The sequence below is a fragment of the Gymnodraco acuticeps genome, unplaced genomic scaffold (assembly GCF_902827175.1).
Source record: "Gymnodraco acuticeps unplaced genomic scaffold, fGymAcu1.1, whole genome shotgun sequence".
Classification (NCBI taxonomy): Eukaryota; Metazoa; Chordata; class Actinopteri; order Perciformes; family Bathydraconidae; genus Gymnodraco; species Gymnodraco acuticeps.
Window position 1 is genome coordinate 708,841 of NW_022990334.1, and position 17,268 is coordinate 726,108.

The 17,268-nt window shown below is 40.6% G+C and overlaps 1 protein-coding gene across 3 annotated transcripts in view; it reads right to left on the bottom strand.

Moving 5' to 3' along the window:
• mtus1a (microtubule associated tumor suppressor 1a) overlaps positions 1–17,268 on the bottom strand; it is a 32,963-nt gene that overhangs the window by 14,283 nt on the left and 1,412 nt on the right. The window contains exons 2-6 of one of the 3 annotated variants that reach the window (XM_034223202.1): positions 17,021–17,246; positions 12,849–13,052; positions 9,944–10,003; positions 8,736–8,858; positions 2,832–3,040 (exon numbers count right to left, since the gene is read on the bottom strand). In XM_034223202.1, the coding sequence (XP_034079093.1) occupies positions 2,832–3,040; positions 8,736–8,858; positions 9,944–10,003; positions 12,849–13,052; positions 17,021–17,246 (822 nt within the window). Of the gene's footprint in view, positions 1–2,831; positions 3,041–7,116; positions 8,696–8,735; positions 8,859–9,943; positions 10,004–11,774; positions 12,098–12,848; positions 13,053–17,020; positions 17,247–17,268 lie in introns of those variants that run through there. The other 2 variants (XM_034223203.1, XM_034223204.1) reach the window with 2 other exon arrangements.

Here is a 17,268-nt window from a genome sequence, read left to right on the forward strand (position 1 = left end):
CTGATTGGTGAGTGTTTTTAGCAGAGCCATATTATGTCTTTGTGATTCTGTTCATTATTACCTGTCTGTATTATGTTGCAGCTCAGCTGATTTTGGATTGATGGCAAAGGGAGAGGGACTTAAGTGAGAGTGAAAACACAAGGTACGTTTAAAATAGGTCAGCAATTTCCCATCCTATAGGTTGCTAGATGTATCTAACCCTTTCTCCTGTCGCCCTCTCTCAGCACAAGAACCCCAGGGGGATTCAATGGAGCATGAAGACCTGCACTGAGACCCTCACCCTGCACCTGAGTCTCAACTCCCAGAGTTTTGCAAGCCTCTCCCTGTTCCTTATTTTGATTAAACAGACGTTAAGCTTCCCAATGGTGTGGTCTTTGTTTTGTGAAAGATATGATTACCTCACATATGTTGTTGCTGTTGTTGTCTTTTGTGATCGTTAAATTGCTCCTGCTGACTTGAGCAAGCCATTCTTTCCTCCTCTCTGTGTCAGTGGGGAAACTTTACATGTGTACTCCTTTCTCTGAGCGATTGGAGCATCCCCAGGCAGCACAGCAAACCATGGGGGAGACGATATGCCGGACAACACGGAGGAAAAGGCACAGACAAACTGCATGATATGCTATTCAATGTTGATTGAATTCCATTTATTTACAATGGATGTTCCAAAAACAACACATTTAACATCATCATCATGCTGCTGCTGCTAGCCCTTTGACTCATTGTGCTGTCAGTTGACAATCATTGATATAGGCACCTGTGGGTCTCCTGTCCTTTCTGAAAGTCATAAAGATTAAATTAGTACTTTAGATTACTTGTGTCCTCAATTACCAGGGGATTACTGAAACCACCATGAATTAAAGAAATGGTAGAATTGTATCTAATCTGAATTTTGAAACCTTCCTTCCCTCCCTCTAAATATATCAAACATTAGGATGTGATGCTCCTGACTACCATACAGGTTTAAGAAGATAATATTTGTTTTAAAGAATTCAAAGCAATAAACAACAGGCTCTTTAACCAAGGCAACGTTAGCCTAACATGTATGTTAACAGGTAAGATAGCTGTTCACACTATGTATATTTTCTATGTTGTAATGCTATGTTATTTCTATTTAAGATGTTTACATTTTCGATTGTTTAATTATAGTCTTTTAACTGTCTAATGTACAATGCCTCCTTGTCTTTTGCTGCTGCAGCGTAAACATTTCCCCAATTGGTATCAATAAAGTAGGCTACTTCTTATTTTATCTTAATCCTCAAATATTAGCACATTTAAAAAAAAAAAACACACATTGATGTAACTACATACACATATCGATATGTTGTATAAATATTGCAAATCAAAACCTTTATTGACCACTAATTACCAAAAATTGCATTTCTATCCTGTTATTAATGCATTCAAATCGTGATTCAAATGGCCCGCCACGAACTTCCGGGAACTTTTTGAGTCTCTGAACCACGTGACGATCAAGCATTTTGGACTTCCGCTGTCGCAACTCTTCTCTCTACATGGCGCTGGACCAGCCAATCAGAATTGACCTTCTCCAGTTCTCCGATTGGTTGGTTTTGTGGCACATTTGTAACGCTATGACAACTTGAGCGAGCGCAGGCAAAGCTGAGCGCGCGCAGGCTGGAGAGGTCGAGCGAGCGGGGGAGAGAGAGCGCGTGCAGCGGTCTGCTTGCGCACGGAGCAGGAGTTTTACGAGAGAAAATATATTTCTCTGTGCTCAAACATTTTCAAGAGCGCGCTCAATAGCATTTTCTATGCTCAACATGTTTCATTGCGTGCTCAGGATAGAGGCACAAATATAACGCCATAGGCTGTTAGGATAAGCCTGTTTGTGCTGTGCGAAAGATGAATCCCTTGGGGCATCTAGTTCCTGGAAGCCAATCACATGGCACCACTATTAAAACCGATCCAAAACAAACAGCAAGTTCAAACATCCATATTTTTAAAGGGCTCTCATGCGACCTGAATAACATTGAAACATACAACTGAGCTTCAAGTTCATCTTCCCAAGAATAAAATCCTGCTGCAATAAAGATGAATTATTAAATCCAGAATTGCTTCAGTTGTTCCGCGCATTACAGCAACAGGGCTGTTTTGTGTTGGACAGCCTTCAAGTATGTCTATGACTGCAGCCCTCCGTACCCTTACAGTCACCCTCATGCTGTTTCTTGAAATAGAAATGGCATTTGGCTTGCCTTGTATCAACACACAGGACATGATGTTGCAACACTTGTAGTTATGTCATTAAGATCATTTCAGACTTACCCCTGTACATTCAGGCTATGTTGGTATTTTGCTAGCATTTGACATGGTTTTAATCCGTATGTTACAGCTTAGACTTAGTACTTGCAATTCTGTATACATATTTGATGGATATAAACAGTAGGATTCCTCAACGAGAGCTGTCTGCTTTTATATATATATTGAATATTCCTTTTTAAACCAGGCAACCTAGTGTGATAACATTAACCAGTCTAATCTTAGCTGCAAACAGTATAAATTGTACAACAACAATCACAAACTGAACATGGCCAGCATTTTCCAGAATTATCATCTTATCAAGAATGCACTGATGGCAAATAAAGTATATATCTCTCTACCCATCAATCCATTTATCTAACATCATAAGATTTTATTAAAATATTCTCTATACATGTTCAAAAAAAGGTCAGTGACAGATTACCCATTGCGGTAATTGTGCAATATGCTTCATTATGTCTTCTCTTTGTACACATTAGATCATTTGCCGGGACAAATCATTTGAAGAGTCTAATATAACATTAAAAAAATGCAATTTCATAAATAAAAAAGATTCCTACCTCAGCTAAAGCTCGCTGCAAGACGATGGCGACGGCCTCACATCTTCGGTTACTCGCTGCCAGGAGTCCTCTGAGCTGCTGGACGCTCTGGTCCTTCCTCCCCCCCTCAGCGACACTCGCTGGCACCACATCCGGTGGTCCGCTGCGCTGGCTCGGCTGAGACGTCGGCTGCTGCTGGCGGGAGGCGGCCTTCGGTTTGTTCTTGTCCACTGTGAAAGAACGTGTGTTGAGTGTTGTGACAACGTTGATCATCATCATACCCCACTCCAAAAACAATAAGCTGTTCTGACAGCCGCCGCCACCCCCCCCCCCCTCCAAACCTTATTTACTCCTGTGAGGGTCACGGATGCAGCGAGCTCCATTGTCTGTCCAATAAGAGAGCCTGAGGATTCTCAGAGCTGCTCCTCCGACACAACACATCCTCGGTGCAGTTAGTTTTCCATATCCCAATTCAATCTAGTGATGCAGATGCTGGCCCCCAAGGACAAACTATTTTAGCAACACCCTGCTAATGTAGCTTTGGTTTACATCAGCTTTATAAATACCTTAACCCCATACAACAGCTTCCATCAATAGTTTGTTTTCTCTGACACAAAACAGCAACTTCCAAACATAACATTTACAAACTGAGTACTGAGGACACGAGGGAAGAAAATAACTTATCCTTGATATTAGACACCTGTTTCTTGTGTTAGTTTGTGAGGAGACGTTATGTAACACAGCAGTGAGAAAAGCCTGGGTCATATGGGGAACACCAGTGAGTGGAATATATCGTACCACCAGAGGCCCGTGGCATTACTCACTCTGCTCTGTCTGTCTGTTATGTAAGAGCCATTAGTGCCAATGAAGACGAATACGCAAAAACACACATTTACATCATCTGATGTCAAACTGGAAAATTAAAACCACACTAGATCTCTTTTTAAAAACATATAGTGGTTGAATACAGCACAGTGTTCTCCTTTATTATACAACCCATGCTCATGAAGCTTTTATATTCATGTCCTTTATGAAGCACATTCAAGTTAAATTTAGATTGCACTAGGCAGGGTGTCATTTCATCCCAGAATGACCCTTAGAGACAGAACTCCCACAAGGCCGTTTACATAAGAAAATAATAATGTGTGTATTAGGCCTGCAAGTCAGATCTGCAGCACCATTTGACAGATTCTTCCTTGGCCCACGCTTCACCAATGTTCATGAAAATCAGGCGAGTTGATTTGTATGGAATCCTTCTGACAAGCAAGCAAACCAAACTGAGAAGCTTGGCTGTGGTAATAACACTAGCATGTACAGTCATTGTGAGATATCTAAGTCATGCTTACTTGCATACCTTTCTAAATAACACCCTGCAGTTTCTATTGACAGAGAAGGTATTTATTCTAACCAGAGGAAGTATGTTCCCTTCCTTCAGCTGATCCAGGAGCAGGGGAATAACACTCCAAGCTGGCAATACCCACAGAGGGAAAACTGATGTAATGAACTGAGAGGGTAAACACACTCAAGCTGTAGAGTTACCGAAGCAAAACAAAAACCTTCTACTCGAGTACAAAATGGTTAAAAGTCATTTGAATTTGAAACTTAAAATGCCAGTCTTAAGTTGACACAGCTCCGTATCAGGATGTGCGGTTCCCCTCAAAACTAGTTTCTCCCTGTGTCTCTCAGCCAAAGTAAACAGTTCAGCATAAAACACAGCGCCGCCTTCAAGTCAAACAAAATAAGACACACCTTAGTATATAACTTAAGTGAATTTGCAAATGTTGTTGCCTCTTTAATTTGGTGAGCAGTTTTAAATGAATGTTACTAATGTGTGTGGGATACAGGACACAAATGTGAAACAGATTTCCATCTCAATGTCCTGACTACATCCTCCTTATTGTTATTCATACACTCATTTGAACTCCACTTTCTTTTCTTTGCCTCATATATAGTTCATCAGTACAGAGTGATAAACGTGAAAGTCTCTCTGACACAGATCCAAACTCACAGTGGATCTGTGTTGCTCAGCTTTCAATCGTTTTGAAGAGGCTGCAGTTCACTAAATCTTAAAAGGTTTAGTAAAATGAGGACGCCCTCTGCTGGCTGTGCAGAGAGCGTAAGGGGACGCCATGTCCAGCTGCATCACAGCCAGCATGCACCACTAACATGCCTGCATACAGAATGAAGCCAAGCTCAAAGACTCAGGCTGTCAAACTACTGCACATTAAACTACATTTGTCAACAAATATATTGTGAAGATAAGTAGTTGTTAGTAAGTAGAACTAAAATATCTTATTCCCCTGTAATGTAGTGGTATGCAATTAGGGCTGCACGGTATGATGATAATACATGAGTTATATACGGGTAAGGTTGTGTTTTGTTTGTAGCATATACAGGAATATCAAAGTGGAACATAATATTACGTCCACAGTTTTCAGCAATTAATATGACCAGAGCAAGGTAAGGACCACATATGCAAAGGTGTTTTGAATTTACAAGAGAACTATGATGTTACAGTATGAGAAAATGCTGTTGAAAGAAAAATAAACTGATTTCAAAGTCTACTCTTTCTTGTCGGCTGCTCTAAGAATGCTGATCAAAAATAAAAGTATACTAATAAAATACAAGAAATTCTTTGTTGTTAAGGAAATTATTGACAATACTCTTTTACAGAATAAATTCAACATTGCACTGAACAAAAGAGGCACCAAAAACCGTTCAATTTTAAAAAGTAGGTTCCTAATGATACTCTTCTTGAACTAAGTGCCAATAAAACAAATCTGAGTGCAATATCGCAGTCTTTCAACATGTGAACAAAAAGACTATATATAATGCAGCCCTGCATGTAATGATTTATATGTAATAATTAATGTAATTTCATAAATCTTGTTCTTTTGAACTTGTTGCAAAATGTAACTACGCTCATGTCTATATATAGAGGAACTGGCAAAGACATCTTCACACGTATGTTTTTTGCCTACAAGCTGTCATCTTCTGCTCGTTTCCAGAAGACTAGAACTGGACATTATGTAACACATTTCTGCTGAATCTGAAAGAAAAAAAATGATCTTACCTTGTTAAATAATTCAAAATGGTCTAAAGATGTGGTCGGTTCAGAGATGTATCTTGTAGATAGAGAATATGGAAATTCACTGGTTTTCAGGGCTACAAACTACAATCCTGTACATGTTTTAATCAGAACATCTTTTGAGAGCTACCCAGTATTATTTAATTAAGTAATCACTTATCAGAACATTTTCATTGGCCACATATAGGAGTTCATTATCTGGCTTTATTATCTAATACAACTGTGCAATTTCATTTGAGTTAGACGTTATATAAGCACGCAGGCCGTCTCTCCCTTTGACCACTCTTCCATGGCAACAGAGGACCTGCAGCTATTTTCATCAAAGTGTCTGAACACAGCGATGATGACACATGTTGCCTTCTTCCTTTCCCTCCTCCCATGCACAAAGATGCATTTAATGTAACAATTCAACATCACTGTACACTTCACATCAAATACTGAGTGACTTAGTAACTCCGTAGCAGAGTGCTGTGCTGCTATAAGGGGATATCACACCATAGCACAAAGCATGATGGGTGATGAGACCCTTCACAATCAAGCACTTGTTTTAGTGCTTTTGTTGACACAATACCAATAACGGTTATACACTGGACACTTGTATTGCTTTGTTTAAATAAGATATAATCCCATTTTGTATTTAAAACCCTTTAAAACAGGATTATCATATAAGGTCATAACCTTTTAAAATAAATAAATAGGAGAATGGTTTGCATTATGTGGAAACCACAGGAAGCGTCTGCCTTCCCACAATCCCGTTCAACAATCAAAACAAGGTTCCTGTAGCTTGACCGAGAAACCAAGAACCAAAATAACCTTGGTTCATCTCAGGGTGAAACAGGAGCACAGGGTGTCACTGTGAGCAAGTGCATTCTGACAGTCATAAAAAGGTAGCCTCAAACATAATACAACTGTGTTTAAATGTCAATATGGCATTAAAGGAGACCAATCTGATGTTTAGTTTAAATATAATTATTCCTGATATCAAGATTCATATCATACAATACCTTTGCTCAGGGTTACATCTTTTGGTGAGCCAGGTGGGTAAATGAAAGATGAACCTCCTGCTTTGCCAACTAGTAAATAATAGCCAGACTAAAAATAGATTTCAGGTCCACGTGAGAGGCAAACACTGATAGGCTAGGCTTAAATACTACAGAAGAGAGAGCAAAACCCGTAATAACGCAGGTAGATATATTCAATATAAAATAAGTGACAAACCTGCTTTGAAAACCACCGTGTTCTTCCTGCATCCTGACAGCAGCTGAAGGCTTCGGAGTAAACCCTTGGCTGTCAGACGCACGTGGATGTTGGACAGGGAGAGCTTCGGAGACCACAACATCTCTCAAAAATAAAGCAGGGTGTTTTTATCCCGAAAAAAATGGAGTTTCTTAACTAAGAAGCTTGATGCTGGCTATGAACCACATGCCATGGTGTGCCTTAGTGTATCATGAGTTAAATGATAGCAGGACTGACAGGCAAACAATAAATTCATCAATAAAAAGCAGTAGTGAGAGCTACTCCGCTGAGACGGCCTTGAGAAAAGTGAAGGCACCCAGTTCAGCATGGCAGGTCTCCCAAATGTAAATCTAAATCCAGCTGTGAAGGCTGGCCAGCGGTGTGGGGCAGGGGGAACAAATCAAATCCTTTAATCCTCTTGGTAAAGCCAGGCTTCATCTATTCACCAAACACAGGAATCTCTCTCAGCAGAGCAAAACAGCATCTCCAAGCGCAATGATGGCGGTGCTGTGGCAGAGCCAGGATGCTCGGAAGAGAGCAGAGGGGGTTGGGTGGGAGGAGCTGACGGCAGCAGTGCAGCCAATGGGAATTTAATCCAGCCCCCCACTCTCATTTACCGTGTTCCTGTGTCCCCAGCAGTGGGATGGGAAAGGATAACAGACTTATCGTGGCACGCTTTTGTCTGGTGAGCTGCTTAGCTGGCACTGTGAAAGTGTGTCTGCAGGCATGACTGGAAATCAGTTTTTTAAATCCAAGAGTCAAAACAACGTGCCGACTAATTGAGTGTTATATAATGCAGCATGTTTATCATCTAGTTTCCGCAAAACTGTGCACTCAAGGGGGCTGTAATGACACTTTAGAGCACTGTAGAAAATATGCATCACATTAACTGTGAGCAGCAGAGAGCAACACACCCAAAAAAGCACACATTACAAGTGTAGTGTGACAGGAAACACATGTGGTCACTGATAAACACCAGAACTTGAATGTTCTGGTCAAAATGTAAGCTCAAACCATTGGATGGTTTCACAAAAATAGACTGACTGCAGCCTAGATCAAACTAATTGTCAGACCCTAGATAGAGGGTCTAATTTAATATGTTGATTATTACTAATTTACCAAGAAATTAAGACTTCATCAAACTGAACGATTGTATCAAACTGCTCGCCATGTTCGAAACACTATTTGTATTTCTTGGAAGAATGTTGTTGGCAGTGAATGGAGTCCGAGAGAGTCTGTAGACATTACTCTGGGCTTTAACAAAAAGGGCTTTTACCAACACACAATGTTTTCTTCAGGTAAAAACAATTAAAGAAAATAAATGTATTCATCTACAATTTTATATTTTTAAATAGGTGCTAAATAAAGGATAAGGCAGTAGCGGACACTGCTCTTTGAACAAATAATGACCTTTAAACTGGCGAACAGAGTTAGCACATTCATAATACAGAGGTTTAAATTGCATTGTTATACTTAATACTTATTGTAGAAAGTGAAATGACCAGTATCTCCTGAGTTCAAACCTTTGACAAGTCATCTCAATGGAAAGGTAAGAACACATAGATAATACACATGTTCAATCCAATGGAAACAACTCTTACCAGGTCCGTTTGGAGTTGGACAAACAAGTCTTGCAGAAGCGGTCCTTTTTAGAGGACTGACTGTAGAATTTGAAGCGCCTCTGATGGAGAAAGCGGAGGCAGGCTTGCATGCTGCGGTCAGAGCTGAAACAAGCAGAAGATCCAGGTGAGACACGCAGCAGGAGTTAAACTGACCCATGGTGGAGCATCAACTGACATCTGACCGCAAACCAGAGGCAGCTTTTAAACTAGAACTATTTAATGAGGATTGATCAAACAGGCGGTTTAACTGAAAAACAAAGATACCACTACTATTTGATGTTAATGGAAAATAAATTCAATCAACATCAAATGTCCCTCGGCAAACATCATTAGGGAGGAACAGTAGCTTTTTGTAGTTGAAAGTTTGAGTTTAATCACAAGTCAGACTTTACAGGTGTGTTTTCTTATCAAGTGAGAGGATTTGCCGGTGTTTAAAGTTCAATGGGGTCGGACTCACATTTACTCTTGAAATAAGAGTTCAGAAAGGTAGAGCTAATTCTGATTCAAATGTAAGATCAATGACTGGGATATATATTGACATATCAATATCGTGATACAAGACTAGTTATTCTCTTAGATTTTAGAATCCATAATATCCTAGTATTATATATATATATATATATTATTGTTGTTTCCTGATTTTAAAGGCTGCATTACAGTCAAGTTATATCATATTTTGAACTCACCAGACTTGTTGCATTTCCATTATTTGCCTTTACTCACTAAATCACTAAATCACTGAATCCACATTACTGGTGGTTATTTTTCTAAATTCTCATTGTGTAAATGTTCTTCATTAATGAATCACCCTTTGATGAGACAACTAAAATAATAAAAGAGACATTTCCAATATCTCTAATAAAAAAAAAAGTGTCTACGTATGAAGTACGAACTAAATGTGTGAGAATATGAGGTGATGGTTTTATAGCATCCAATAGCTAGATATTCATTTATGTTAAATACTAGTTGGAAGCTTACCATGTTCAATTGTAAAGAATAAAGCAATTTCTTTATATTCTATAAAAGTCCATTGTCAATCTACTTGCAATAATACTAATGTCATGTAAAAGTATAATCATGTAATGATCATTTCTCAAGACATGAGAAAAAAAGAGACATGATTGTACAGGAAAAGATAAAGGAGAAGTCTGTCTGATAGTATATGCTGAGTGTGCGTGCGTTCTCACGTGGTCCAGTGTTCTTCCCAGTTTTCAAACGGGATGGTTTAGGTGCAGCTCCTCCAGAAACTGTTACGGAACAAGTACAGAGATGCTGATTCAATAAAGTAGTAATAAAGAATGTTTGTAAAATGATTTGTAGAAGAAACAAACAGATCATTTCTGGTATAACCGTAAAGTGTCTTTGAGCACCTGTAAAATTGCTTGATAAATTAAATGTATTTATGATTATTTAAAGGTCCCATGTCATGCTTTTCTGGTTATTCCCCGTCCCCTTGTGTTATGAAGGTTTTTCTGCATGTAAACTCTGCAGAGTCACAAACCCTCAAAGTACACCTTGTAGCGAGTAAAACTCTAACACAGAAAATACCTGTCTATGCTGCCCCAGCCAGGCTGTGAGTGTGTGTGTTCAGGTGAGTTTCGAGGTATCTCGCTGTCTCGCAGACCCCAAGCAGCAACCAGGAAACGACCCCAGTAATCCGCAACGTCCCGCCAACACGGCACCCAGACCCCACGCAGCATTCTCCTCCGTTTGTCATTACTGGTGTCCTTTTCTGGTTGCTAACAAACGCCATTGTAAAACATAAACATTGATGTTCCGCTTTAACGGTGGTGCACTCATCAGAACAGAGGTGGCGAGCTGACCAATCAGAGCACAGTGGGCTCATAGGGAGGGGGGGGGTAGGAGCTCCAACAAGGCGTGTAGGACAGAGAGTGAATATACATACTATACAGAGACGCTGTATGAGAAACCAATGTGAGTTTGGAACATTGAACAATGTACATCTATTCTAGTAGACCTCAACAATGGAATTATGATCAGTAGGAATGGCCATGACATGGGATCTTTAATTATTTATTTTTTTCCTTTATTTAGACAGATAGGTCCCTTGAGATCACGGATCTCTTTTACAAGGGAGACCTGCATCAATTTAGTTCCACATGAAACATAAAAACAAACAATAGAGGACATCATATTTACAAACACCCATAGTGTCAGAAAGCATCTCGTGCAGACGTGCCTTAAAAACATTCAGAGAAATAAAATTGCTCAAATTCAATTTGGACTGTAGGCTGTTCCAAGCAAGTGGAGCTGCGCACATAAAAGCTGTCTTACCTAAGACAGTCCTTACTCTTGGTACATCTAACAAGACTACATCCTGCGATCTCAGACAATAGCTGCTTGCAACTTTCTGCTTTACCAGAGAACAGATGTAATACGGGAGTTTGCCCAACATAGCTTTATAAATAAAAGTGTACCAGTGACTGAGCCTCCGTACAGAGAGTGATGGTAAACCTGCCTTGGTATACAGTGATGTGTAAGCGCTTTACAATTTGTGACAAATCTCAGAGCACTGTGATACGCAGCATCTAACTTGCTCAGGCAATGGGCAGGTGCATTCATATACATCAAATCACCATAGTCCAGCACAGGTAAAAAGGTCACAGAGCCTTTTCCTGGCCTCAAGCGAAAAACAGGACTTGTTCCTGTAGAAGAACCCTAGCCTAACCCTCAGCTTTTTAAGCAGGTTATTGACATGAAGTTTAAAAGAGAGACAATCATCAAGCCAGATACCAAGGTATTTGTAACAGGCAACAACTTCTTTGAATTAAAACCTTAACAACCTTTAATATAATCTTCAGGGTAAAAAACAATTGATCAGATTAAAAACAGGTGTAATTTGAATCTGACCATTACAAACTATGACAATGAATCAATATCTAGAATGCAAAAATTAAAATGTACATCCTCCGTGCTGGACTGAGTGAAATACCCAGAAGATCTTTCAATTCATCACTGCACCCTGGATAAAGCAATTATGATGCAAGTCTCACTTACTTCTCCAAAGCTTTCTATGTTGACCATGAAACGCAGCTAACAAAGGGATGATACAGAAACGATAGGATCCAACAAGCAGGCATGTCAACAGAGTGAGATCACAGTTGGATGCTGCGCTGCCCTTCAGAATTAAAGAGGAGCCGTTGAAAGAATGAACTGTAAATTCAGTCCAAGTGCAGCTTCGAAGTCCTGTGTATCCGGCCATTGGCTTTTAATTGAAGAATAGAAAATAATAAGGAAACTGCTCTTTCTCTGCACCTCAGTTGTGTCTGCGTACACCATCAGTTGTGTCTGCGTACTCTCCTCCAGGCAACACTGTGTGTGTGTGAACTAGAGTGGAATAGAACCCGTTCCCATAACAACCACACAAGGGGGGTCCCCAGTTTGGAAAATAGGCCCTCTCAGCCAATCAGAGACCTGTATGCTGTTGAAGATGCTGCGAGGAAAAGAGCCCTTTTTGTATAATACTCTAATAATAAATTTTTAAAAACACAACACACCAGCACCACTCAGAGCTCAGCACTGGATTGATCTTAGTGTTGTATACCGATTGTTGATAGCTTTGAAAGAAGTCACCATTTCTCTCCCTCCTTCTCAAATATTTGTTCTCTACTTTATTGCCATTAATGGGAGAATGTTCATTTCACGTCACAGGTATTAGATGAGGTAGATAGGTGTCCAAACAATGTCAAAATGTGGAAAAGTATTCATAAGTGTGTGTCTTATTTTTCAAAATGTGTGTTTGTAAGGACACTTTGATATTCCTCTTTTTTTATAGAGCCTAAAATAAAGACAACTAAAAAAGACATCACAATATTATAAAGATGTATGTTAGCAGATGTGGGGGTATTTAATCTGAGACAGATTTGCCCTGGGGAGATTTACATCCAAGCCTAGCCCTCAAGTGGGTCACCATTTAACAAAGAGCCCTCCCCCCACCCACCTTTTGGTCCAGATGTTTTCAGAAAACACGCTTTGACAAAGTGGCCTGATGCTGGAGAACTCCTGCATGAAACTGATTTGATATCATTGTGCTTTTGTTCCTAAAAGCTCTGTAAGAGCTGGTAGGCTTACCGTGTGTACTCCCTTCACTCGGCTCAGTGAGACTCCTGGACGGCCCCAGGGTCTTGCGTGGTAGTCTAGAAGGAGTTGGGGGAGGGCCCATGAGAGAGGGTCGAGAGGAAGTTTGAGGAAGTCGAAATCCATTCAGTTGAGGCTTGATGCTTGATGTTGACACATTTTCATGGGCTGACTCTCCTGTCTGCACTCTCTGACTGCCTGTGTTCAATGGAGCACAAATACATATCTGAGGTGAGCAGCATGAACCCCGTTATTAAAGGATAAACAAGCATACTGAGATGTGTCATGAGTAAAAAGCTGGAAGTTAAAACATCCACAGAGCTCCCAGACAGGTCAAATCAGCCATAATAAACCAGCCAATATTTGATTTAACAGGTAATATTGAGTCCTTTTCATGCGATATTTGTCCATCAGAAAAACTAGTAAAAAGCAACTATAAAGCTAAGAAAGCAATGTATATATTATTAATTAAACAAATAAACAGGATCCCCAACACCTTACGCCATTTGTTAATTATAACTTTCAATATCAAATTGTACACAACTTACCAGCAAGTATCTTACTCATTACAGCAACCATTTCAAATCTGATCAAATACAAACAAATAAACTAAAACATGTTGTAGTTAAAGCTAAATAATGCATCCCCGTGAAGTTTCCATGTAGCTGGAGCATGAGAAAGTTACTGCTTTTTTTACTATGCTCAGGGAGCTTGTTTCAAACATTGTTTTTTCACTATTGGCGAGCTCAAAACCTCCCTTTCCTTCCCCTGCTTTCCGCCCGTACAGATGGCTTCCCATCAGAGGAAGAGTCCCCCTCCTTCCCCAGAACTCCTCTCACTATGAAGAGCAGCAGGGCAGAGGGGGTTAGCTGTGTATTCACAAGACAAGAGACGACACCTGTGTCCGACACTGTTCCTGTGGAACATGGCTGAGCTCACCAGGAGGACCACACTCTATAACTGGTTCTACTTTGTGTTTCCACCGCACAGAGCCCTAGTGGTGCCGCGTCATTGTGTCATCGTTTGCGTCGTGACGTAACCGTTTACGGCATGCAAAATCCCTCACATCGACAACAGCAACAATGGCAGACAGAAGTATCGAAACGCTGCTCATGTTGCTCTTGCTTTGTCAAAGCCAACTAGAAATATTAGAAAGACTTCAACAACTTTCCATTCGTCACCAGCGACGTTCAAATGTTCTTCACACTCTTCATCATCAACAACAATTATGTAGGACAAAACTCAAGGCCCGGGGGACAAATCCAGACCGCAACCTTATTTTATGTAGCCCGCGAGAGCTTGCAAAGAATATCATAAGTTTATCCTACGTTTAATGTAGCTTTATATATGCCAATAAACTACATGGCCCACAATGCATCTTGTTTTGTCACCTGCGCACTGAAGCATCTTAATATCAGCCGTTTATGAGAGTGGCAGTCTGAGTGAGGCGGTCTGTGACAGAGATCAAGGAACAGACGTTACAGCGGCACCAAACACAGAGCAGTCTGCTCTATTCACCAACACAAGTAACGCCAGTCCAAGAACCAAATACAGAATGACCCGCTCTGAATCAGTCCGGTATCACTGCGGCTCAATCAGAGACACACATGGATTTGAGTTTTAAAAAACTGGTGTTAGGGTCATTTCATGTTTTTGGTGGATTAAAACAAATTAAGTCTTTCAGAGTATGAACGCCATCTTGCTATATTCAGATAAATACTTGTGTAACGTTCTTGAAGACAGGAGGAAAACTTCTGCGATCACCGTCTCCTCTCGGTTGCTCCCCACTGCCCCCCCCTGAAAATAATGAGTGACAGGCTGATAGTAACCATAGTAACACGGAAGGGCCCGGAACAGAGGGTTTTCAAAGTCTTGGCTTTCAGACCATTCAAATATTGCTGAATACATATTATAAATAGTGCTTGATCTAAAAAGAAAAAGGTAGTTATTAATAAGGTTATTACTAAAACCAATAATAATCCAATCTAGAGGCAATTATGTAATGTAACTAGGGCTGTCAAGTTAACGCGTTAATAACGGAAACAAAAATTAACGCGATTAACGCATGTGTATTTTTTGTCCTCGGCCGTCCCGTAGTTTCAGCGCATCGAGTTTAAAATACCATCTACAAGCTGATGCTGACAGCCCCGCTCCTGCCGCCCGCTTGTGGCAGACCACACTTCCACGCTCACCGGCAGGCACCGACTGGCTATTGGGAGGACCGGGAGGGTGTGTGTATGTGTGGCCCGAGCGAGCGAGAGAGAGACCTTACGTGCATTGTTGTTGTTAGCATCTGGTGCTAGCTAGCTGCGCTAACGGATATGGAGCTGTTTAAATGAAAACAGAGGAGCGACATTTCGCCACAACTGCGCCGAGCACTTGACTTTATGCAGGAAGCCAGACAGTGGGACATTGTACGAAAAGTCAGCACACTCAGCACGGATAGTGCGCAACATGATTGCAGCGTCCAGGCAGCTCCCGTTCGAGCATATGCCTTGAGTTGCACATAGCTCCAACACACACACACACACACACACACACACACACACACACACACACACACACACACACACACACACACACACACACACACACACACACACACACACACACACACACACACACACACACACACACACCACACACACACACACACACACACACACACACACACACACACACACACACACACACACACACACACACACACACACACACACACACACACACACACACACACACACACACACACACACACACACACACACACACACACACACACACACACACACACACACACACATCACACACACACACACACACACACACACACACACACACACACACACACACACACACACACACACACACACACACACACACACACACACACACACACACACACACACACACACACACACACACACACACACCATTTGTATTGTATTATTGTATGAATATTTGTAATGTTCAGAGTTTGTTGTGTTTAATATTCATGAGAATATTTGTCATTGTTCAAATGATAATAAACATTAGCATAAAGCATATTTGTCCACTCATATGTTGATAAGAGTATTAAAAACTTGAAAAATATTCCTCTAAGGTACATTTAGAACAGACAAAAAATGTGCGATTAATTTGCGATTAATCGTGATTAACTATGGACAATCATGCGATTAATCGCGATTAAATATTTTAATCGACTGACAGCCCTAAATGTAACATCATTTTTTATATTTATATTTATTTTACTGACGCAGGAGAAAGAAGATAAATATACGGCCTGTTTGATCACGTTAGAGCTAGCTGTAGTTAGCCTCTGCATGCTCCAAGCTCAAAATACCTAGCTTTCAAGCAACGATTATGATGATATACAGTATCATTACTGATTCTCAATGTTATTTAGGCTTGTTGTTGTTGATCAGCCACCGAAGTAAGCGTGACATATTTGGTTCTTGGTGGCAATCGAGTGGGGCTAGATATTAGAAAAAAATGTAAGGGCCAAGAGCCGGCCCTGCTGCTGTAGAAACAGGAAGAACCAGGGCACTAGCTCCGAACTGGCCCTGGAACTGCTTTGGGGGGAAAGGGGCATTAGAGGAACTGCCCAGTGGCACCCTCTGATGGGGATAGTGCTTTACTACAACTTGAATCATTTCCGTTTACAAAAACATGTATAAGAGGTGCAGAAATGCATTAAATCAAACAATGTAATGTTCATCCTTTAATTTTACTGGTCATTTTTATTATTTCTGCAGTTATGGGGCAAATTCGTGAATCAAAGATATTTCCTATTGGTCACTCATAACATTATGGTGTTGCTTTGAAGGATCCTATTATATAAGCTACAGTACATAAAACCCACACAAAACCATAGGTGTTGCTTTCAAACCTACACAAAACTTTAAGTAGAGTCCAAATCAACTTTTCATGTTTCAAATGATATGCCTAAGCAGATTGTTTACAAAGCATTACCCATTTACCCAAATGGAAAATAGTAAGGAAATCATTAACTCTCTGCTTAGTTAAAAGTAGGAGATTTATGAGGGCATTTGTTGTGACCTACTGTCAATGTTTGATTACCAACATTTAAAGGTCAACTTACTCTTTGTGAAAGTTTATCACTGGTTTAGCTTAACTGTATAACACTTTATATTTCTGAGTCTTACCTGTGCTGCTCTTCAGCTTGGACTGTGGTGTCCCGGCTTTGGAGGCCTTGAAATCATCCCTCCCCCGGGTTGGCTGCCTCAGCCTGCTGGACAGAGGGGACGGTCTGGGACTGGCAGGTGGAGGTTGTAAAAGTTGTGCTGTTTGTCGAGGAGCTGGTCGTGCTCGAAATGTGCTCTTACTCTCATCAGATGAGGCTCCCGTTGTTGTCACTTCACTGGACTCTAGCTGCAAAAAGAACAATTTCTCA